Source organism: Durio zibethinus, chromosome 2 (assembly GCF_047325235.1).
Source record: "Durio zibethinus cultivar Kanyao isolate XHJ-2024 chromosome 2, ASM4732523v1, whole genome shotgun sequence".
In the NCBI taxonomy this organism is placed as follows: domain Eukaryota; kingdom Viridiplantae; phylum Streptophyta; class Magnoliopsida; order Malvales; family Malvaceae; genus Durio; species Durio zibethinus.
Genome location: NC_143163.1, coordinates 39,123,124 through 39,144,960, shown reverse-complemented (window position 1 = coordinate 39,144,960; position 21,837 = coordinate 39,123,124). Strand labels below are relative to the sequence as shown.

The following is a 21,837-nucleotide window of genomic DNA, read 5'->3' as shown; positions in this document are numbered from 1 at the left end:
TCTGTAGCTGTTCTATTCCACACGTTCTATAAACAAATTGCATAGTGATGGTGAATGGAGTGGAGAATATTTAGAAAAAAGCTATGATAAGAGACAGCTCGCATCTAAAAATATAACTAATAAATTAATATTTTTAAATTATTCAAATTCAACTCAAATTTAACTTAATTATTATAATATCAAGCTCAATTAACTTAACTTATTGATCGAACTGAATTTAAATATTTTTATATCCAATTTAAATAACTTAAGTGTAATAAATTTTTATATTTTAATATATTTTAATTAATAAAATATCTCAAACTCAAGCTTGAGCTTAAAATAAAATCTAATTAATCGAATTTCTATCAAATATAAAAATATATTTACATATTAATCGAACTTAATCGAGCAAACTCAAATAACTCAATTTTTATTTTGAGTGAAGCTTCAACCAAAATAAAATTCAATTTAACTCAAACTGAATTTCAAACCTCGAATTTGAAATTGAATTCAAGCTCGAGTCTAATGTTGCATCAGTTTAAACTCGATTTATTATACCCTTGCTTGCATCACATCTATTTTAATGTCATGCTTCCCTTAACATGAAATCTAGTATCCAACCCACTCAATTCTAAAGCTGAAGCCAGCCAATTGGTTTAAAACGTGTAGTTTGTAAAAACTTCTAAAAGGTCTAGGGTATGGGAAGAATGAATAGCTTTTCTGAGAATTCGGCATTCACATGGCATGGCAATGGCACCAGACTTTGCATTCACAAACAGTTGAATCACAGAAATAAGACTTGGATGCCGAGTGAAGCATATTCTTGGACATGATTATACAATTCTCGAAAAATAAAAAGGGTCAGTGGCCCCAGCCCGAATGGTGCATTCTTTAACCAGATTCAATCTGGTAACCTTTAGAAATCTATTTCTTTCTATTTTCCAGAAATCAATGAGAGTTTCACCAAAACCTTCTTCCTACTGTGTAGTGGCTAATACACATAAATAACCCCCAAATCTGTTTGGAAGTGATGCATATAAAGAGCAAATGCACATACAAATTCAAAGGCACAATCATCCTCTATCAAGCTCTAAAATTATTTTCTAGTAAGCAATCCAGACAGGATATAGTTCATCCATTTAAAAGAAGTGTGTGGAAGAGCATACAGTATGGTTTATTGGTTCTCATAAGAATCCTGCACAAGATATTTACCATTTATTGGAAAAATATAATTACAAGGAAATTATATAATTAATATATATATATGAGTGTATCCTCAGAACCAAAGGTGTTAAGGCCAATGAGACAATAAAGAAAAGTAATTAAAAAGGGTATCCGTTGAGAAGTGCACCAAACAATGTCTAAGGTCGTGTTTAGAAACCGTGTCAGAGTTAAGTGGCAGTCAGGAAGGAGACATTCAACCTTTACATAATCAAGCCAGAGTTCCAATTTCAGTCTGCATATCATCACATGCCATCCAGAAATGCCAAGCCCAAAATAGCTGCTGTATGCTGCACACTTAGACAGAAAGAAGAGCTACATCTAAGCTATAAAACAAACAAATGCTCAAGAGAGTAACGTCATGACTACACAAGTGGTCAAGAATCCAGGGCCACCTGGCATAGTACCAAACAAGCTATATATGAATACTCCTAAATCATCCACATCATAAATGACATATGCTTCCAATGAACAGTTTATCAGCTACAATTCTATAAAATTGAAATGACCACAGCAATGAGAACAAAGGAAATAACCTTTTTTCCTTTTTGTACATGTGAGGCCACAACCTGAGAATAAGGGAAAGGGTTGCAAGTACTGAGATTTCAATCCTTTATAATGTGAGAAATAATACAAGTAGAGCTTTCGAAGTAAATAAGACACTAATCACCCTGTGCATGTATATTCTTTTCAATATAATAATAATTAGCAACTTACACTCTACATAAAGTACATGCACCCACGAAGTGGGGAAAAAAAATGAATGAATATGGATATGTAACATGCAAATCTTTTAGTATGAAAATTATACCTATGAATCATGGAAGAGCCTTCCTCTGAAAGCAAATGTCAGCATTTCAATGGTTGCCAAGCATCAAATATAGAGTGGTTTTCACCTTATTAAGGCCATTTTGGTCCTTAACCAAAATGAAAACCAGATGACTTGTAGGAACTTGAAAAATCAGGCAACCTGAGAGTTGCAATAACCCCCGCAGCCAGTGCAGAGAAAGAAGCCAAAATAAAGGCTGGTATATTTCCTCCACCAAATAGGGCATCCCATGGACCCGCACCAAGAGATATAATCATCTGAAGAAACCAATAATACATTAAAAATCAGCTTTAACTAAATTGGACTAAATAGAGAAAGCACAAAAGGTACCAGTTCTTTATTCAATTTATAATACAATCAACATTTTATTTTATATGCCTAAAAGGTAACCAAAATACAAACTTTTGGAAATACAAGGCACCCAAAATACTTAGATATTTGAAGCTCAAATAGGTAGACCATATGAGCTATGAAAGGAAAAACCAACTTCTGAAGTTGTAAGAAACATTCTGAAATAATAAAAAGTAAAATTAAATACTACAACATATAAAATTTTGTACCTGTGGAATAACAATTGCAAGGTTCAAAACACCAATTGCCAATCCTGCACAGACATGTAAATTGTTACAATTTTCCAAATTCAGCAAGCATATAAAGGCAGAAGATAATGGAGAAATAAACCTTGGCCACCACCAGAACCAGCGGTCAACTCTGCTGTAACAGAAAATGGAACACTATAGGTAATCTGCAAGAACAAAACAAATTAATGTGCAAAAAATACAACATTTTTTAAAACAAAAATGATATAGAAATTTACTGCAAATCGTTTGATACATACAGCTAGAGGAAAGCCAAGAAGAGCAAATATAACCAAGGCAACAATCCTGATTGCTGCACTCCCTCCAATTACATGTTCGACCCCTTGAAAATATTCTCTGACAGATACCAAACTAATGATAGCTGTGACAGCCATACAGGCAAACACAGTATAGTTGCTCATTGCCCAAACAAGTCTTGACCCCATCCGTTGACACATCGGTTCAATAAAGAAAGAACTAATGCCCAGAACAACCTACATGAAAAATACTGATATATAACAACTATTGAAATGAATAAAAAAGAAACTTAATCATCAACAGCCCTCAATGAATAACATCATTACATTAACTTCAAACGATGGAGAGAAAAGAAAATCTAGGAAAGACTAACAACAGGTGATCAACTTTTAGTTCTTACAGAATTTAATAGCAAACCAAATGCACCTTCTCTGACACCTTGATCGTACAATTTTATTTCAGAAGCATTCCCTTTTGGATCTCCATGATATACTTCTCTTCCCATCCAATCCGTATCAAATAAAAAGAATGGAAACCAGGAAAGCTGCAAATAAGACCCAAATAGACATAAAATCAATAATAATAAATGATTACTTTGCTTTTCCTCCTTTTCTTATTTCTCATTGGAGGAAGAGAAAGGGTTGTGAAATTGTAGCCAACCTTCAGATGAAAATGTTAACAATCCTTAAGCATCTACTATCAATCAACAGATAACTGGCTCAAGGCCAATTTCAAAGAATCAAATTATAGAAAACAAAATGTTGAGACTTACCCAACTGAGAGCCATAACAATAAGCACTGAGTGCATTGCAGGCGGTAAATGCCTTACACTGGTCAATAAGTTGACCAGTACTGCTCCAGGCCCATCACTGAAAACTTCATTTTGAACATTTGTATCTTTTGAGTCAGCATGCTTGGAGTTTGACACTCGTTCATATCCATTTTCAGCATCATTCCTATTTGCATTGGCAATAATGGACACATCAGCTTTTGATTTTGAGTGTTGAAAGCCATTTTGTGTGGAATCATCCAACAAAGGAGCAGAATCCAATAGGTGAGTTGGCTGATTTGCTGGCAATGGAAGTGGAACCTCCTTAGCAAAACATATAGTCACAACAGTACAAAATAAGAGAAAGACCTGCACAAATGCCAAACAATTTTTCGATCATATATGGGATGGCATCAAATAAAGTGTTAGAAAACATGTGTGACGAGAAAATGCACAAAACCGGCATTCAAACACAGGAACTAGCTACTGAAAAGCCACTCAAAGCATGGAGAAGCTATACTGTATCTCTACATCGTTGCAGTAGCAGAAATAACTATTTCTAGGTAAACTCATGAGAATATTTGGCCTAACAACAAAGAAAATTATTTTCATAACTCATGAATAATCAGGATAATGGTAAATGCAACAAATGGTCCACAACATATGCAAAGCAAATGGCATATCAGATCAACAATTTCAAAGAATCAGTAAGCATGCCAAAGCGACATACCATAATTCAAAACATAAATTGACAAATCAAATGTACTAAAGTAACATTTAGGAGATGAATTTCAGTTTTAACATCCTAGAAAGCTTTATCAGTGTGAAACTTCAATGGATAATGCTACTTACAACAGCAACAAGAAATGTTGCTTTAAGATTGGCACAGGCTTCACAGCAAGCTCTACTTTTCAAGAAAGGAAACCATCTGTGTCAAAATAATTTGTAGAATTAGATCAATATCTAAAAGCAGTAAACGATGAAAAAAATCACTGAGTATCCATAATTGTTTGTTTCATCAAAATAAAAACACATGAAAAAAATTTAACCTGTGCCAACTCCCACTAGCACCAGCTGAAAATCCCAAGATGTTTCCAACAGCCATCCAAAAGCAAAATATAGCATTTGCAGAATTGTGTTGGTCAGGACCTAAAACATAGCCATACAGCATCTTGTCATGCACAGTATTCAAACATGTGTAGTATTATAGGACCTCGTAAATGAGAGGCATCAAACTTAAACATCATAATGATACTATGTATAGACTAGAACTTTTTCCATTTTGCTTAAGAAAGATGGGAGTTCACCTGATAGATCAGCCAAAAGGGCACGAGCTGGTCCCTAAGAAAATAAAAGTTCTATTATTAGCTCACATGCAAATGGAAAGGCAAACTGGAACAAAGAAATCATTGACATGTAAGGCTTACCTGCACTGTATTGTTAGCAAGATCCAACATCCAGAACCCAATAACAAAGACAAAAGCTGCCCTAGTTCGTGTACCTTTAAATGTACTGCATTGCATATATTATTTGGTCATTTTTTTGAGGGGGCAGGGGGGTTTGCAATAAGATAAGAGAAGGAATCAAAAGGAAGAAAAGGAAACCTGCAGTGCTCATTTGTATCGCCTAATATGTATCCCACGTCAGCAGAAAACCCAATTATTATCACCTAAATTACAAAACTTAGTTTAGCAGATATAAAACACAGAAAACATAGCATATAAGAATGAATTATTTAATTTTATTTAATAGGTAAAACAATCTTCTTCAATGCTTACAGCAACAGAGATCATGAGCGATCCAACAAGGATAAAAGGCCGTCTCCTTCCAAATTTTGAAGTGCATTTATCACTCCAAATACCAACACAAGGTTGAACCTAACATCAAATGTAAGCCAACTCAATAAATCACAAATATAGATGGGCATTATTTCTCTGATTTCTTTTAACTGTGGTTATTTACATCTATTAAAGCAGCATCACATCTATAGCCAGGCTTTTAATCAAAAATATAGCCAGCCTCCTAATTCGCGCACACACACATGGGTGAGAGAGAGAGAGAGAGAGAGAGAGAGAGAGAGAGAGAGAGAGAGAGAGACCATGAAGCAGATCAACTGCCTACAGTGGGATAAAAGTACCACAAGAACCCTGGGGGATGAAAATGAAAATTTGAATAAATAAAGTAGTTCACTATTCAGCAATCAAACAAATATTCTTAGTACCCCCATCCTCCCCCTTCTATAAGGACCTAGGATACATAAAAGTGCGCCCAAGGCACCCATCCCTTTTCTTAGTTAGTTTAAAATGCACCACAAGCTGTTTTATCAGATTTATCAAGTTACCACAATAAAATATCATGTTACACCCATAACGATTCCCTAATAATAAAAATGGCAATAATGTAAAATTATATGTATTATGGTTCCCATCACCTACCACAAGACCAGTTATTGGACCACAGAGCCAAATAAATGAAGAAAAAGCATGCTCTATTCCAAGTGTCTGCACGAATCAACCAAATACACACAGTCAAACAAAAGGGAAAGCATCATAAGCTCAAGAGAAGCACAAAGCAGTGGAAAAGAAATCATGGCTGAGGCTAACAAAAAAAAAAAAAAGAAGAGATACTATTACATGAACACGAATTTGACAAAAGATTTTGAGAATTATATTATTATCCAAAAAATGTTCTTCACAAAATGTCAATCCTATTCTTCTCTGTTTCACATGCATGCCAACAATCAACATGCAAAAAATATTGGCTATGTAGTTAATAGTGAACATTACCCTTCCTATTTCAAATATTTAATTTATCTTTTTCTTCAACTTATGGCCATCTTGTACGATAACGTTAAAGATGATAAGTATTTCTACAAATTATTAGAAGAATTTCTACAAAAGGGTAATAAATAAAATTTCTCTTTCAACAAAATGATTTCTCTTTTCCAACTTGTAATTACGCACAAAATTCTTTCTAAATTCCATGAGAATTAAGTAAACTAATGACTAAACAATAATGAAAAGTATTGCAGTGTCTATTCTCTAACTCATTCGATTCACGAATGCCTACAAAAAGTACACCCAGCTATTTTTTTTATTTCCTAAAAATTACATAAAAAAGCAAAATAACTGTCATCTAATAATAAAACTAATCAGAACTCAAACACATTGCATCAAATTCAAATTGCACAAGATTCATAGTTAATAACCTAATTCTTTCCGTTAAACACCTGAATGTAAGGAGTCAAGAGCGATAGTTGCAAAGCCCAACCAAACTGCACCCCGGCGGCGACCGTACAACTAGGAACCAGAGTCATCAAGCTACAATCCTTAGATCTGACATGGATCGGCGACGACAAGTTAGAGTTTCCATTGGGAATCCTCGACGAAGGATTCGAGGAAGAAGTTGAAGGAGAGTTAGGAGACAAATTCAGATCGACCCGACGATGAGGATCGTCGATCATTTCAACCTCGAATTCCTTCTTTAAGTTCCTGTATGGAACCCTGATCGAATCCGAATCACTCATTCCTGCCGTGGCCTCTTTGACTCAGTCGCCGATTATTTATCCTCCACGAGTTAACTCGATTAAACCCTTCTTATTAAAAAATTTGAATATAAAATGAAAATTTTCTCTTTTCTTTGTTTTAATTTGTATCTGCTTGCTAGGGCAAGTGTGGAGGAGAGTGAAGGAGCTTTGCAAAGATTAGAACGACTGACGGTCTCTCGCTTTGTGATTGGCTACGTCGCATCTGGATCAAGATCTTAAGGTGTAGAGTTTGTTTTCTTGTTTTTAACCAGTGATTGTGACGTGTCAGTCGTGGGACAAAAGTTGAGATCAAGGAGCAACAAAGAAAAGTGTTGAATCAGGGGCGTTGATTAATTGGGGAAAGGGATGGATCAGGACCGTTGGTTTAAACGACTTTGTGATTTAAGGCATGCTTTTCGGACAAGGGAAAAGACCACGCCCGCCGACAAGGGAATGATGGAGTCAAGTTCACAGACCAGAGGAGGGTATTAAATAAAAACAGCCAATCATTGACAGACACGTGCACAAATGAGCAAATCTCGCTTCCGAACGCATTTACGCTAAATCTTAGAAGCAGGTGTGACGAACTTAAGCAAGAGTCTTGAATTTCACATCGAACATAATAGAAAGGTTACTGGGATATATAAGGGTTCACACCACTTTCGTCTTGTGAGGCGTCTTTTGTAGGATAAAACCGTAAGGTCAGAACGGATAATACCTCACAAGGATGTGAACCGTACGGGTTCGGAGCTTGAGTCTCGACCTGTGACAAGTGGTATCAAAGTCAACCTTAAACCGTTCGATCCACGCCAAGCACCTCAAAAGAGGTAAGCAGGGTGGACAGCCTCCGTGACGAAGGCGTCACGAGATTGGGTGCAGGAGAATGTTACGGACTTAAAGAAAGTCCTGAATCTCACATCGAACATAATAGGAGGGTCACTGCGGTATAAAAAGGTTCACACCATCTCCGTCTTGTGAGACGCCTTTTGTAAGACAGAACCGTAAGGTCAGGGAGACCAAAGCGGACAATACTTCACAAGGGTGTGAACCATGACAGGAAGGCTGACCTGAGACGTCGGAAGGATGAATGCTTGGGTCTCGAAGCAGCGTGAATTCGGAGCTTAATCTCGACTCGTGACAAGTGGTATCAGAGCCAGCCCTAAACCGTTCGATCTACGCCAAGCACCTCAAGGGAGGTAAGCAGAGTGGCCAGCCTCCGTGACGAAGGTGTCACGAGGTTGGATGCAGGAGAATGTCACGGACTTAAGGAAAAGTCTTGAATCCCATAACGAACATAATAGAAGGATCACTGAGGTATATAAGGATTCACACCACTTTCGTCTTGTGAGGCGTCTTTTGTAAGATAAAACCATGAGGTCAGAGGAGGCCAGAGTGGACACTACCTCACAAGAGTGCGAACCGTGAACCGTGACAAGAAAGTTGATCTGAGACGTCGGAAAGGTGAATGCCCGGATCCTGAAATCGCACGAATTCAAAGCTTGAGTCTCGACCCATTACACTGGTACAATCCTAATTGAATCAATACTAATTTTTTTAATTTTTAATTTATTCATAATCCACCAATTTAAGTAATTACGCATTTAAGTCTTTTCAAATCCATAATCTTCTACATCTCACCAGTATGCATCTGAAGAAATTTTTAAATGTTTGTTTAAGTCATCATAAAAAATACTTTTTTTTTTACAAGATTGTTGACTTACATAAAAGATAAAACAAACATTTTTCTTACAAAAAAGAGAAAAACATTACTGTACTAGATTTTGATTTAGTAGTAATTAATTAATTGCCAAGGAAGCCAAATTCGAGCACTCTAAACATGTAGATTTGGACTTCACTACCATTTCCAGCTAAATCACAAGTATAGGTGCCTTGAAAGGAAAGAAGCAACTCAACTCTTCCCCGTATACAAGCATCAAATTGCTAACTACGTATACGCTATAAGGCGCTCATGCACAACACAAGGAACTTTTCAAGTACCAAAACATTACTGATGAACATTACGATTACCGAGTTCAGCTGCAGCTTTAGCTGCTCGATCTAATGCGCCTGAAACCCAGAGAGCGCCCTTGGAAAAGTAGCTGCTGCTGACCACAGTGTTTGCAGCAGCCGCGGCTGTTCTTCCTGCAGCAGAAATGGCTGATTTGGTGTTCTCTGAGACATGGTACCTCTCGTCCACTGATCTCACAGCATCAACACCGGCACAAATTTTGTCCGTGAGGCCAGTCCTCTCACTTAGTTCAGCAACTTTAGCTGCGGCAGTTGCTGAAACTTGATGAGATTCATCAAAGGCTTTGGCCTTGCTTAAAGCATCTTTGCCTAATACATATCCCTTGGCCAACATGGCTTTGACAACATCCTGAGCGAATGAAACAGCTTCTCCAGCATGAGATACTAATCGGCTTCTCAGCGGTGGTTGCTACAAAAGGTGAAAAAGAAAAAGAAAAAGTGAAGACGGAACACAATAACTGAAGCAAAATTAACACAAAGGATCAATTCATAGGCACAAAAAAAAAAAAAAAAAGAAAGTCACATACACTTGAACTTGTTTCATATTCATGGCTTCTTGAAAGGTTCCAAAAAAGAAGCTCCTCCTCACATTGGCCCCAGCTAGCTATACATATACGTTGATCAAGAAGTGTCGCACCCTACAATGATAAAATTTTCAAAGAGCAATAATACAAACATGATTATAGAATTATCAAGGGAGAACCACCATTCACAAACTAAGATTCGAAATTATCCTGAATATAAATAGTAACACGATGAAACCATTAAACAAAGAAAACAAAGGAATGAAACTAAATAGAGCAACGAAATATATTTCACTCAAAAGTCAATTTACGTACATCCTGACGTCCGATGCCAAAAGTTTGATATAACAAAAGAAAGAGAGAGATAAAGAGACAAAAATGCAGAAGTTACATCAACAAGCTAATCATCAGTTTTAACAACAAAACACAGAAAAAAAATGTATATATATTTGTATCACTCCAATATGAACCTCCATATCTTATTTCCTCAAAACATGAAAGGACATGTTCTGCATCTTGGTTCAAGGTCATATTCCTACAAATGAACCAAAGTAGAACACTTCTCGTAATCGATTGTCTTCACTTATTCTTCATTTGCTATTTAACTTAAAATTTTTGTAACTAAGACTACAAGTTCAATGAAAGTGATGACATGAACACGTCTGCCACAAGATGCACATATATATTCCCCTCAATCCATTCCTGTTGTAGTACTGCATAATCAATTCAATGGTATTCAAAACGCATAAAGAATTAAACAAAAACAGCTAGGCACAAAAAGATCAAGTTCCCCTCATTAGAGATTTAAAATATGCGGTCGCATTTTCAATTATGTCGTATTTATCGTGATTGTAAACATAACAGATAAGATAACAGTAATTGGATCCATTGCGATTGTGAATTTTTTTAAATTTTCATAATGAAGCAAAAGAATAGATTAATATATAATATTTATTTATGATATTTTAATCTTACGTTTATAGGCTAAAATATTTTTCACATAGTTTAGTTATAAGTCAGAATCAATATGATATAAAATTCATAAATATATTAAAAAAAAAGCATAAATATCAGTTATAGCATCCCGTTACAGTCGCAACTTTCTGCTATAGCGCTCTTTGCAGACACGATATACTGTTATTTTATATGAATGATAATTCACACTTTCATTGTGGTGAATAATGGTGGTGGAGGGCAACGCTACTGATAAATAGCGGTGGCTAGACCATGTCACAGACGCTATTTAAATCCATGCCCCTCGTACCAAAAACAGCTATCCAACGACAAGATCCTAAATATCAATTTAAACTTTCGAATGAAATATTGGGATCACATACACTAAGCAAGACGGCCGTCTCTTGAGAATAAGCATTTTTGAATGTCACATAGGCAGTACTAGCATAGTCACCCGACCTGCTTTGATCCAAAAAAATAAAAAAGTATAAAACAAAGTAAATATTTTTCCACGTGACTACCTCCAAGAAGAAGTAAATACAAAGGATCAATTTCAAGAATTAACCGAGAAAAAAATAAAAATTTTGACAAAATGAAAATCTAATCGAAATTAGAAGAAATTTTGTTAAATTCAAATTTCAAAGTACCTGACAATTTCGACATGTTCAATCGTACCAGAGAAGGCGAAGAAATCATAAACATCTTTCTCCGTAGCTTTGGGAGACAAGCCAGTCACTTCCACTGTATATCCAAAACCACTCATTTTCCTAGACAAAGGATAACGGATATTGAGCTTAAATAGAATTTTCATGGAAAAAAAATTCAAGAATAATGAGCACGAACAGAAATTAAATTGACAGAAAATTCAAGGAGTATGGAAGAATCAATTAATAACTCATCACGCGCAAAAAAAAATAATAATAATTTGATGATTGATTTTTGAAATAATTGAGGGAAAACATGAACCTGATTAGATCAGAGATTGAACGAAGAGGGAGAAACGGGAAGAACACCTGGAGGAAGCGCGTGGACTGGGGTTTTACTGCAAATTAAAGAAACCGGTTTGTTGGTCACTTTAACCTTGAAAGGCGGTTATTTGGCCCGTTTTGATTTTCTGATCGAGTTTGGGTATTTTTGATCCGTATAAATTGAATAATAGAAATCTTTTTTTTTATTCCGTTTATTAATCTCAAATTTAAGCATTCAATTTTGTCTTAATCTATAGATTATTTTTTTATTTTAGTAATTTGATATTATAAAATTTGATTCTTTTATACTTCAAATAACCCTCTCTTTTATTATGAAAAAAAATTGTTAGTAATTTTTTTTTTACATTTTTTGAATTAATCTTTTTTTATTTATTCTTAATCAGAACTTATTGATCACTCGTAATAAAGAGTATTGATAAAGAAAATTGAATTTAAATTTACAATCTTTATCATATTAAATAATCACTTCGACATTTTTTAATTTTGTTATTTCAAAGAAAGGTTGATATATATTTTAATTTTCAATATGTGTTTTTTTTTTTTAAATACCCACAAAAGGGGTCTACACCGTTCACCTTGACCCAGCCCCAAAACTCTGGCACCGTTCAAAGTTCAAAATATTGTTTTAAACTAAATAATGTAGCTCATCGTCCACAACCCAAAAAGGGGAAATTTTCGGCCTTTCGGCTAAAAGAGCAAGTGGTCAATCACACAAAATGAAATAGGTGAGTAAGAGAATCCACATTATCTTTTGGGCCTAGCTAGAGCCTCAATTTTTATTTTTGACCTCAGCCACTTGTACGGATGGTAACATATCCGTGTTTAGCATATTCCGATATAATCTTTTTTTTTAGGATCAAATTTTTTTAATTAAAAATCAGATTTCAGGTCAGAAAAGGTCGGAAAACAGTAAAAAAAATTTTCAAGATCAGGTAAATTCATCCCAACCCAATATATATAATTATTTTTTAATTATTTATTTAATTTTATATTTATAATTTTTTTTAATTATATGTTTATATTTTTAAAAATAATATTTTATTAATTTCAGATCGAATCGAATATGATTTTATATAATATCGGATCGAATCAGACATTATGAATATAAAATCGAGTCGAATTTGAGATGAGTAAAAACTCATCTTCACTCAACCCGTTGCTATCGCTAACCACTTGACATAAATTAAAAATAAAATAATTTTTAGGTAAAATATTAAAATTTTAATTTAAATTATCAAATTTTAAATTTTAATAATTTTAAGTAAAAAAAATTTTAAAATATAAAGTAAAATGTGAGGAACAAATAACCCAAATAATGTTTACGCACATAGATTGGTGCATAATCTCTACAAAAAAAATAATATTCGAATTTTGTTTCTCAAATAAAAAATGTAAATGTATAATCAAAGTTAGCAAGCATCAAGGATCAAACAAATCATATAAAAAAGGAAAAAGTAAAAGCCCTTTTATTATCTTTTCATCCGTTAGTTTTCAATAAATTGACCTTTTTTATTTTTTTGCAAAATTTATTTTTTTGTTTGAATCGAAGCGATAAATGATTTCACTCGAAATCTTTCAATACATGTATTAATGAGAGCCTCACTACAAAAAAAAAAAATCTTTTTTAATTTTTAATCTATCTTTAAACTCTCTTATCATCATACGATATATTTAACTAAAGAGAATATTACGTATATAAATTTTCTCAAATTCGTAATTTTTAAATATTAAATTTAACAATATATCAACTAATTCAACATAGGGTCAGGAAAAAAAAAGTTTGCTTTTAATTAGTGTGAACCAGGATCACCAATAAAGTTGATTTTCCTTTAAAGTAGAAAATACATTTGCTGGAGGAATATTCAACCGGGTTTGGACACAAAACTGATATACCAAAATTGGTTTGCTATCCAATTTGCACCGAAGAAATCAACCAAAATTAATTCTGTCGAATCGTACAGCTATAATGTCGGTTGTCTCAAATCTTACCATGTTCTTTTAACGCATCTAGGTTATATTAGCTACAAAAAGATTTTACAATTAAAATTTATATATTTTTTCTGCTTCTTTCCTCAATGGGACTTTACTATAGTAGATTTATATCTTTATCACGTACGTCTATTTGTTTTTGCCTTCATGCAAAAGAAAAAAGAAGAAGAAAGCTCCAATTTCTCTAGATAATATAGTTTAAGAAAAAAAAAACGGGGTTTAATTTGCTTGCCCTCCACAATAATGCAACACATCTTCCATCCACAATAGGACGATAGAATCATAAAAGTAAAGAATTTTCTTTCTTTTCATCTCTTTGCTTTTACTAGTTTTTCTACTCTCCTAATTGCATGCAGGATTAATGACGATTATCAAAGCCTAGCTAGTGCACGCTTATGCCTGAAACACGCCATATTACGTAATCTCGACGGCTGCGTTGATCATCTGCTAGTCGGCAATGAGCACAAAATGACGGCCGAAGGCAAATCTAATGAAAGTCGTCGCAACAGACTTAAAACCATTTCTTTTTTTTTTATGACTTTAATTTCTCTAAGTTAATACGTTCAAAAACGAGAATCACGAATTCACGGTTCAAACCCATTCGGGAAAAAAAAAAACAAATCAAATGTGACACTCTGAAGAGAATTTTCTGCAATGAGTAAATCACGTGTCAGCCATTGTCATCAGCTTTTGAGGTTGACCTTTATGGGTCCACTCCTAAAACGTGAATCTCTCTTTTCTTAATCTCAACCAATGTCATTAACAGAAATATACACATTTATATATATAAAAATATAGCCATGGCTCGCCTTCCTCTATACTTTGAAATTTTGCCATATTCGTTTTATATTCTTGAGAACCGTCACCATCAATAAACAGAGATAATATTAAAATATAGGAATGTAGACAAGAAGGCAGTGATTTTCATTAGTAATCGTAGACTCATGAAATCAAAATATTTTTTTAAAACACTAGAAGTCTTTTTTTATTTTATAAATATATTATGATAGACTTGGTCAATATACCAGTCTCTTGATGACAAGGATTGTATAACATGGTTAACTGCCCCTTGTTTAACCCTTGTTCTGCATTACTACCATACAACTTGTGATGAGATCACCAAACCCTAGATATATATGGAAAACGTGAGAGAATGACAAAGGCTGGATTATTACATAAGTAAACTCCTGATAATGGCTGCTTGCTCGCTATCGGTGTCTGTCGAAGCTAATAGCTCTGATAACCGGTCGCTTAGGTCGTCCACTTCTCTGTGTAAGCTTCTAATACAGTTGCAAGTCTCCTGTAAGATCTTGGAAGCCGACACCTGAAGAGAAATTAGAGGGAAAAAGATTAATAAAACAACATGAGTTTTTAAGAATAATTATGGGGTTTTATTTAAGTTTAAAGAAACATCAAATTAAAGTTGTGTTTTTAATTGTTGATACATTTGAGTGTGATAGCTAAACATGATGCATGCTGAAAGGGAACAGATTGAGTCCCACACCTCAACTTGTTGTGAGATGCACCACATGAAAATAAATGAGAATGTGAATATGACTTTATCTACAAAAGTGAACGAAGGCCACACAAAGGAAAGAGAGAGTTTGGGACTTTGGAGAAGGAGAGAAATGTAAAAAGACCACTGTTTGGTACCTTGTCGGAGCGCCTTCCACGAAGCTCAGGGATAAGCTGTTGCAACTTGGAAACAAGATCGGTGATCTGATCATCGGTGATCTGATCATCAGTGATCCTGGAAACACCTGATTGCCTGGAACGTGATCTTCTGCTTGACATTGTGTTGAAAAATCTACTAACTACTAGTATATATATTTGTGTCAGGAAACAAAATGAAAGTTTAAGGATAGAGGGAGAGAGAGAGAGAAGGAAAACAAAGTGATGATGAAACTCTTAATGAAAGACAAATGGGATGTGGTTTTGTCAGACAAGAAAACCTAAGAAAAATGGGATTATAAGGTGAGAAAAACAAAGAGAAGAGCAAGAAAGCTTTAGAGAAGTGAAATGCTTTGGCAGTGAATTACAAGAGACAATTGCATGGAAGAAATCAGTGGGCTATGCTGCTTATTAAATAGGCTTCTCCTCCTAAGTCGTTTTTTAATGTGTATGATATGCGCCGCGTGCATGTACAAGAAGAAAAGGGGAGAGGAATCAAGAAGAACAAGCAGAAGAGCGATACGCCATACTGTCCTTCTCCGAGTGTCCCCAAACTGGGGTAAATAGGCAAGTGGATTAAGGGCAAATGTGCTCGATAATCACGATGGCGGGCCTCCCTTCTGTCAGTTTTTAGCACGCAATCCCACGTTATCTTATTACTACCTGTCATTTGAATTATACACCCATAAAATGTTTTTTGGCCAAATACCTTGAAATATCACCGTATATAGTTCAATGTTCTCAACATTTACCAATAAGTTATTGGTTCAATTGGTTAAGTTCGTCTTCCTCGATTAAGAGATCTTGGATTCGAGTCCAGTCGGTGGTCATTTATTGGAATCATCTCGAATGTACAACTTGCAGCTACTTATTTTAGACTGTTAGATACGGTACCTCTTACTTTAACCTGAGAGATTGAACAACCTATCTACCCCTATCTTAGACTGTTAGATATAGTACATCTTGCCCTAACTTGAGAGATTGAATAACCTATCTATCCTTATCTTAGACTGTTAGGTACGATACATCTTGTCCTTACTTAAAGAACTGAATAACCTATCTACTCCAATCTTAGACTGCTAGGTACGGTACATCTTGTCTTAACTTGAAAAATTGAATAATCTATCTATCTCTGAATTTTTTCTTACAAAAAAAAGTTCTCAACATTTTTTTAATTTTATTATTTCAAAAACAAAAACGCCCAACAAGCCAAAACTCCTCTTTTTTTATTTTTTTTTTCACTTTGGCCAACCATACCTAGAGAGAGACACAGAGAGAGAAAGAGGAGAAAGGGAGACATTGTTGACCAGTAGATTTTAGTATCCTCCGTTCATAATCTTCTCTTCCATAATCATGCTCACGATATGGCACTTGTCGTCTCGTAACTCTGTGTTCTGCACCCAACCTGATTCCTTAACAACATTTTCTTTCCTCTCGTATTTATTTTTTATATGTTTAAAAATTTTCTTGAAATGAAGTAAGCATTTGAAATGGTGAAAGCAATCCTTAGAACACACTTTTTTGGGCATATCAAATTTCCCGGCAAATTAATTTCCTAGTTTTTACTTATTTAGGGCATCATATATAATATGTACTTTTATTCAATATAGAAATTTGAGTAAATATATATAATAGTACATCTAGATAGTATATTTTAGTAGTAAAAGAAGAGGGTGTTTCCTGTCCACATGTGATATATCATTTGTTGTACCTATCATAACGTCTAGATCCGGAGATTTATCGTTAGACATTGACTTTAAGAAATCGTCACCAATCTTTTTTATTTATGTGCGATTAACCACTTAAGAAATCTATCATTTCAAGAAACACTTAAGCTTAAGGGTCCCTAAAAGAATAAGTTCGGGTCTACTAACCAAAATAGGGTTCAGGAGTTCAGTTATGTGTGAGGAAGGTTATATTACCCTCACAACGTTCATCGAAAGATGGTACCAGTTTGATTTTGTGTTATCCGATAAGCTTTAAAAATTTTACTAAATAATTAATTATTAAAAATTATTCTTAATTAACTCCAATACTTTTGGTAAAAAATTTAAAAAATTCTCTTACCTCAAGAGTATGTAAGAAAACTATTGTTTTATTTGTAGAAACTCCATCGTCAGATTATTTAATATTAAAAAAATTCAAGAAAAGAAAGAAAAAAATAATAAAATAAAAAAGAATAATGATTCAACTCTTGATATAAATCTTTTCTTTTTATAAAAAAAAATTCATTGCTTTTGTACAAAAAAAATTGATACTTTCAACTTTTTCTTGAAATGTTTTTCTTGATAATTTTTATTTTTAAGAAAAATTGATACTTCCTACTTTTCCTCAAAATATTTTTTTTAATTTTAATTTTAAGAAAAATTAATACTTTTAACTTTTCGTCAAAATACTTTTTGAAAAATTTATTTTAGAAATTTTACTTCCAAGAAAAATTGACACTTTCAACTTTTCCCTAAAAATATTTTTTTTAACTTTTTTATTTTCAAGAAAAATTGATCCTTTCAATTTTTCCTAAAAATATTTTTTAAAACCCTTTTTTATTTTCAAGAAAATTGATACTTTCAACTTTCCCTTAAAAATATTTTTTTTGAAACTTTAATTTTAAGGAAAATAAAAAAAAATGTATAAAAATAAAAATAAAAATAAAATAAAGAATACCAAATAATTTTAATTTAGAAAATAATAATAACAATAATAATAATAAAATAGAAAAAAAATCTTAAGGCGGCTCGGCTCGACTGAAAAAATTGACTCGGCTTGAGAGACAAAAAACAACTCGACTTGGTGCGGCTCAAGCAATTCGGCTCGGCTTGATGACTGAACTTGGGTCGAAAGCGGGTTGCATTGCTGGTCGGGTCGCCCTAATAGAAACGTGCTGATCCTCTGGGTTTTATTAATACCAAAACAACGTCGTTTTAGCTGGGTATAAAAAATTCTCACCTCTGTTTTTTCGCAAATTGTTTCCTTTCCTCTCTCTCTCTTTTCTCCCTTTTTCTCCTCCTTCTCTCTAAAAGAATCACAAGAATATCGGTTGAATATCGTCGAATTTTGAAAAATATCGTTGAAATCTGGGCTGTTCGTCAAAAGTTCGTCGAAAAGTTGATCGATTTTTTGAAAATGGTACACCGAAAATTAGGTAACTGGCCAAAAAATTCAACCGGTGCCAAAAAAATCATTGAAAAATTTAAAGTTAGTCGAAAAATTCTACTGGAATCTGAAATTTTCAAAAATTACCTAGAAAAAAAATTGCTAAAAACTCTCAAAATTTTTCTAAAATTCCTAAGATTGCTCGTAACCTTTCTAACACCTTTTTTTGTTTTTCCTTTCTTTCTGTTTCTCCTTTCTGTGTGATTTATGGATATATTTATAAGAATTGATTAGAAGAGTTTCTGATCAATCCTAACTTCATCTGAGATTTGGATTCAAGTCTTTAAATCCAATCCAAACTCCTCTAGTCTCATATTCACGGCAGAATTCATTTCAATTTTTTCTGATCTCTCAGCCAAAAATTGATAAAGAAAAAGATAAAATCAAAAAATATATATATTAATAGATAAATAATAAAATATGTTAATAGATAAATAGGTAAAAATATATATTAATAAATAATAATAATAAATAAATAAATAAATATAATATAATATAAATATAAATAAGCTTACTCAATTAGATTAAATTCAAATGGTTCGAACCTAAAACAAGTTGAATGTCTACTATAACTTTTTCCGGCTAGATTCCTGCAGGTAAAAGCTTTTAGAGTTAGTGGACAGAGTCGTTGCACCTAGTGATGAGCCGTGAACCATGAAACATGATCCTACCTATCACAAAACAACTTAATTGGATCTAAATTTTCAAATGATTTAATTATAAATTATAGCAATTAGCAACTTAAGCTCAAGAGTTAACAAAAGTAAACACCGTGCCATTTACGTCATAATTAAAAACTTAAAAGAATTTAAAATTTAATTCAAATGATGATTTATGTAATCATTTTTAAGATATGATATTTAATAAATTTAATTTTTAAATTTTTAAATTACAATTTTGTTTATACTAAAAAAAACTTTGGTAAAATCTTTAATCAATGCTATTTATGGCAATTTCCTCAATCAACGTCGTCAAAATTTTGTTGCTTGGGTCAATGATTGGAACGTATATATATATATATCTAAAGTTTTGGGAAATGATGATATTTCACCTCCCATGTATCATGTGACCTCTAAAACTTCATGCATGTTACAACACATTTGAAAGTCTCAATTAGGAAAAGCTAGCTACGTTACACGACACAAATACAGATTTGCAAACTGTTTTATGCAAGTAAATATCAAAAAGATCACCGATCGACTACTGCTTTTTTTAATCAATCATTGCCTCTTCTTCCCTTTGTTAGCCGTTTTTTTTTTTTTTTTTTGGTGGGGAGTAGTTGTAGTTCTCCATGTGCATCCATTGAAAAATGTTACAAACTCTCAAAACCTGAAACACATTGAGCACAAATTTTGGGTCTTTTTCTGCATCATAATCGGCATACAACAAGGCAACCATCGAGGAAGGAAACCCAGCTTTCCAAACCAAATCTTGCAGCTCAAATAGTACTCAGGATCACTGTAGCTTGTTGAATTCAATCGTACTAATAATTTCCAATTTTGATTTAATTAATTAGTGAAAGAGATCGATCACCGGCCCCTTAAACATTATTGTTTATACTTTTCAACTCATTAGTTATCGATCCAAATTAAATATGCTGTCAATAACGTTAAAGAACAAAATCAACATCAACATTTATGGAAATCTTAACGATAGGAGAAAAGATTCAGCCTTAATTAGTTTTCAATATTCTTAAACAGATAGGTTAAGTCAAGTTTCTAAATTGTCTTTTTTTTTTTTTTGTTTTATAGGAGAGCAAAGTCCTTATAAAAAGAAAGGAGATTGACGAGGTTAGAACCCATACCCACATGCCTTCCTTAAAAATTCTTAATAATTAGGCCAAAAAGTGGAAGGATAAGTTTAAGTTGTCTTTATCTTAATTCATTCTTGCAACTTATAGACACAATATGAAATGGCAATAGAGTTGGTAGAATTAGGGATGCAATTAAATTAGATAAATTAAAAAAATTATAGTAAAAAAAATTATTACTAATTGAAAGTGGCTGGATGGATTTCATTTTTTAGGTCCAATAATGTACTAAACATTTTTTTTCTTTTGAGTAATGATATCTAATAGATAAGAGTTTAATGCAAAGAAATAAATTAATTAAAATGGAAATAGTAAATTATTAAAGTTAATGAAAGTTTTTTATTATCAAAACAAATAAATGATCACTGGACAAAAAGTTTGGCTAGATCTGTTTTCATATGTTTTAAAATGGTTGAATGTATTTCATGTTAATTTTAAGTCCATTTTTTTTTTCTGCAAGTACTATTAAAAAAATTGTATTAAAGCAATAACCCACAAATCTTTTGTGTCACATGACCTCAGCTTCAGCTATCTTAATTTTTCAATTTCTGCTGACAATATCATGTGTCCTATATGTGTTTTATATATATATCAACATTAATTTTAGGTGATTTGGGTGTGGCTGGGAATGTATTTTACAACAAAAACAATCTGCCAGTTAACAATGAATTATATTGTTAATTTATTAGATTCCTCAAAGATCTTTGAGTGTTAATAATTGATCATCAGGGTTTACGGGGCAATATTTAATTTGATCTACTTGCAAATTGAACGTGATTCCTCATCAAGATCAAGAGTTGGCTTAGATTCCATAATTGTACACGAAAGCATGTCAGGGATTTAGAAGAAGAGAGCTGTAAACTGTACGATCCCATCTTCCATGATAGCTTATTATGAGATCTTTAAATGTGAAAATGTCAAATTAATATAAGGTTTTCTGTATACTTATTCGAGTTAATTAATGTCAAACATTTTGTAGGAATGCAACTATTTATTTTACCCGTGATGAATCCAACGCACCTTTTCAAACCGAAAAAATAATTAATGAGTTTGTTCATGAACTTAAATATATAAAAAAAAAAGGGCAAATTCTAGAAAAATTAAAGAAGCAAGGGACAGTCTGATGAATAACAGGATACTAGGTGAAAAACAATATTAAAAGGGAGACTTGGGTTGCCAGGATTCAAACTTGAAGGCTCAAATACTATGTTAAATTAGGTTATCAATTATCCTTGAAGCTTAAGCTGATAGGAACCGATTTCAACTACACGTTATATTTATGTTCCAATATGTTGTGCGTAATCTTTTGAACCTTGGATGACCAATATTACTACAGTTAAATATATTTGAATTTTATATATATAATATAAATCTTAAATATGATTGGTAAAACAAAACAGCTGCAGAAAGAAATTTTAAACATTATAGTTATATATAAGATAATTAATTTTCTCATGGCCAAATTATTTGAGCCAAACCCTCTTCCATAGCTACAAGAGGCATGCAACTAGTTCCTTTAAAAAAAGACAAGTAGAAGAAGTTTTATCTTATTCTTG

General features: G+C 33.1%; 3 protein-coding genes across 4 annotated transcripts; all 3 read right to left on the bottom strand.

The window, feature by feature from the left end:
* Positions 1–1,214: 1,214 nt before the first annotated feature.
* On the bottom strand, positions 1,215–7,589 carry LOC111318358 (sucrose transport protein SUC3-like). Its single transcript, XM_022921164.2, has 16 exons — positions 6,867–7,589; positions 6,073–6,138; positions 5,416–5,514; positions 5,242–5,306; positions 5,065–5,149; positions 4,945–4,978; positions 4,687–4,786; positions 4,490–4,565; positions 3,641–4,006; positions 3,269–3,412; positions 2,871–3,104; positions 2,714–2,777; positions 2,593–2,636; positions 2,015–2,289; positions 1,740–1,772; positions 1,215–1,493 (listed from the first exon to the last, which is right to left on the bottom strand). Exons 1-14 carry the CDS (start codon positions 7,161–7,163, stop codon positions 2,122–2,124), a joined length of 1,842 nt encoding a protein of 613 aa, XP_022776899.2. The 5' UTR covers positions 7,164–7,589; the 3' UTR covers positions 1,215–1,493; positions 1,740–1,772; positions 2,015–2,121.
* A 1,332-nt stretch (positions 7,590–8,921) lies between these two features.
* LOC111318359 (RNA-binding (RRM/RBD/RNP motifs) family protein) lies at positions 8,922–11,793 on the bottom strand. Of its 2 annotated transcripts, none has more exons than XM_022921166.2 (5): positions 11,636–11,793; positions 11,317–11,436; positions 11,053–11,128; positions 9,719–9,829; positions 8,922–9,600 (listed from the first exon to the last, which is right to left on the bottom strand). In XM_022921166.2, exons 2-5 carry the CDS (start codon positions 11,430–11,432, stop codon positions 9,169–9,171), a joined length of 735 nt encoding a protein of 244 aa, XP_022776901.1. In that variant the 5' UTR covers positions 11,433–11,436; positions 11,636–11,793; the 3' UTR covers positions 8,922–9,168. The 2 variants fall into 2 exon arrangements, with proteins under 2 accessions (XP_022776901.1, XP_022776902.1); XM_022921167.2 differs by having other exon boundaries at positions 11,683–11,707.
* A 2,757-nt stretch (positions 11,794–14,550) lies between these two features.
* On the bottom strand, positions 14,551–15,884 carry LOC111317625 (transcription factor PRE6-like). The gene is made up of 2 exons (XM_022920060.2): positions 15,301–15,884; positions 14,551–14,971 (listed from the first exon to the last, which is right to left on the bottom strand). Exons 1-2 carry the CDS (start codon positions 15,439–15,441, stop codon positions 14,819–14,821), a joined length of 294 nt encoding a protein of 97 aa, XP_022775795.2. The 5' UTR covers positions 15,442–15,884; the 3' UTR covers positions 14,551–14,818.
* Positions 15,885–21,837: the final 5,953 nt, after the last annotated feature.

What these genes read in the sequence shown, in the direction of transcription:
- LOC111318358 (XM_022921164.2), bottom strand. Translation starts at nt 7,163, where the DNA reads ATGAGTGATTCGGATTCGATCAGGGTTCCATACAGGAACTTAAAGAAG. An exon ending in GTCCAATAACTGGTCTTGTG is followed by an intron (nt 5,515 to 6,072) that starts GTAGGTGATGGG and finishes ATTTGATGTTAG; the next exon opens with GTTCAACCTTGTGTTGGTAT. An exon ending in CGCTCATGATCTCTGTTGCT is followed by an intron (nt 5,307 to 5,415) that starts GTAAGCATTGAA and finishes TTTGTAATTTAG; the next exon opens with GTGATAATAATTGGGTTTTC.
- LOC111318359 (XM_022921166.2), bottom strand. Translation starts at nt 11,432, where the DNA reads ATGAGTGGTTTTGGATATACAGTGGAAGTGACTGGCTTGTCTCCCAAA. An exon ending in GAACATGTCGAAATTGTCAG is followed by an intron (nt 11,129 to 11,316) that starts GTACTTTGAAAT and finishes GGATCAAAGCAG; the next exon opens with GTCGGGTGACTATGCTAGTA. An exon ending in AGACGGCCGTCTTGCTTAGT is followed by an intron (nt 9,830 to 11,052) that starts GTATGTGATCCC and finishes TTATCATTGTAG; the next exon opens with GGTGCGACACTTCTTGATCA.
- LOC111317625 (XM_022920060.2), bottom strand. Translation starts at nt 15,441, where the DNA reads ATGTCAAGCAGAAGATCACGTTCCAGGCAATCAGGTGTTTCCAGGATC. An exon ending in GTGGAAGGCGCTCCGACAAG is followed by an intron (nt 14,972 to 15,300) that starts GTACCAAACAGT and finishes ATTTCTCTTCAG; the next exon opens with GTGTCGGCTTCCAAGATCTT.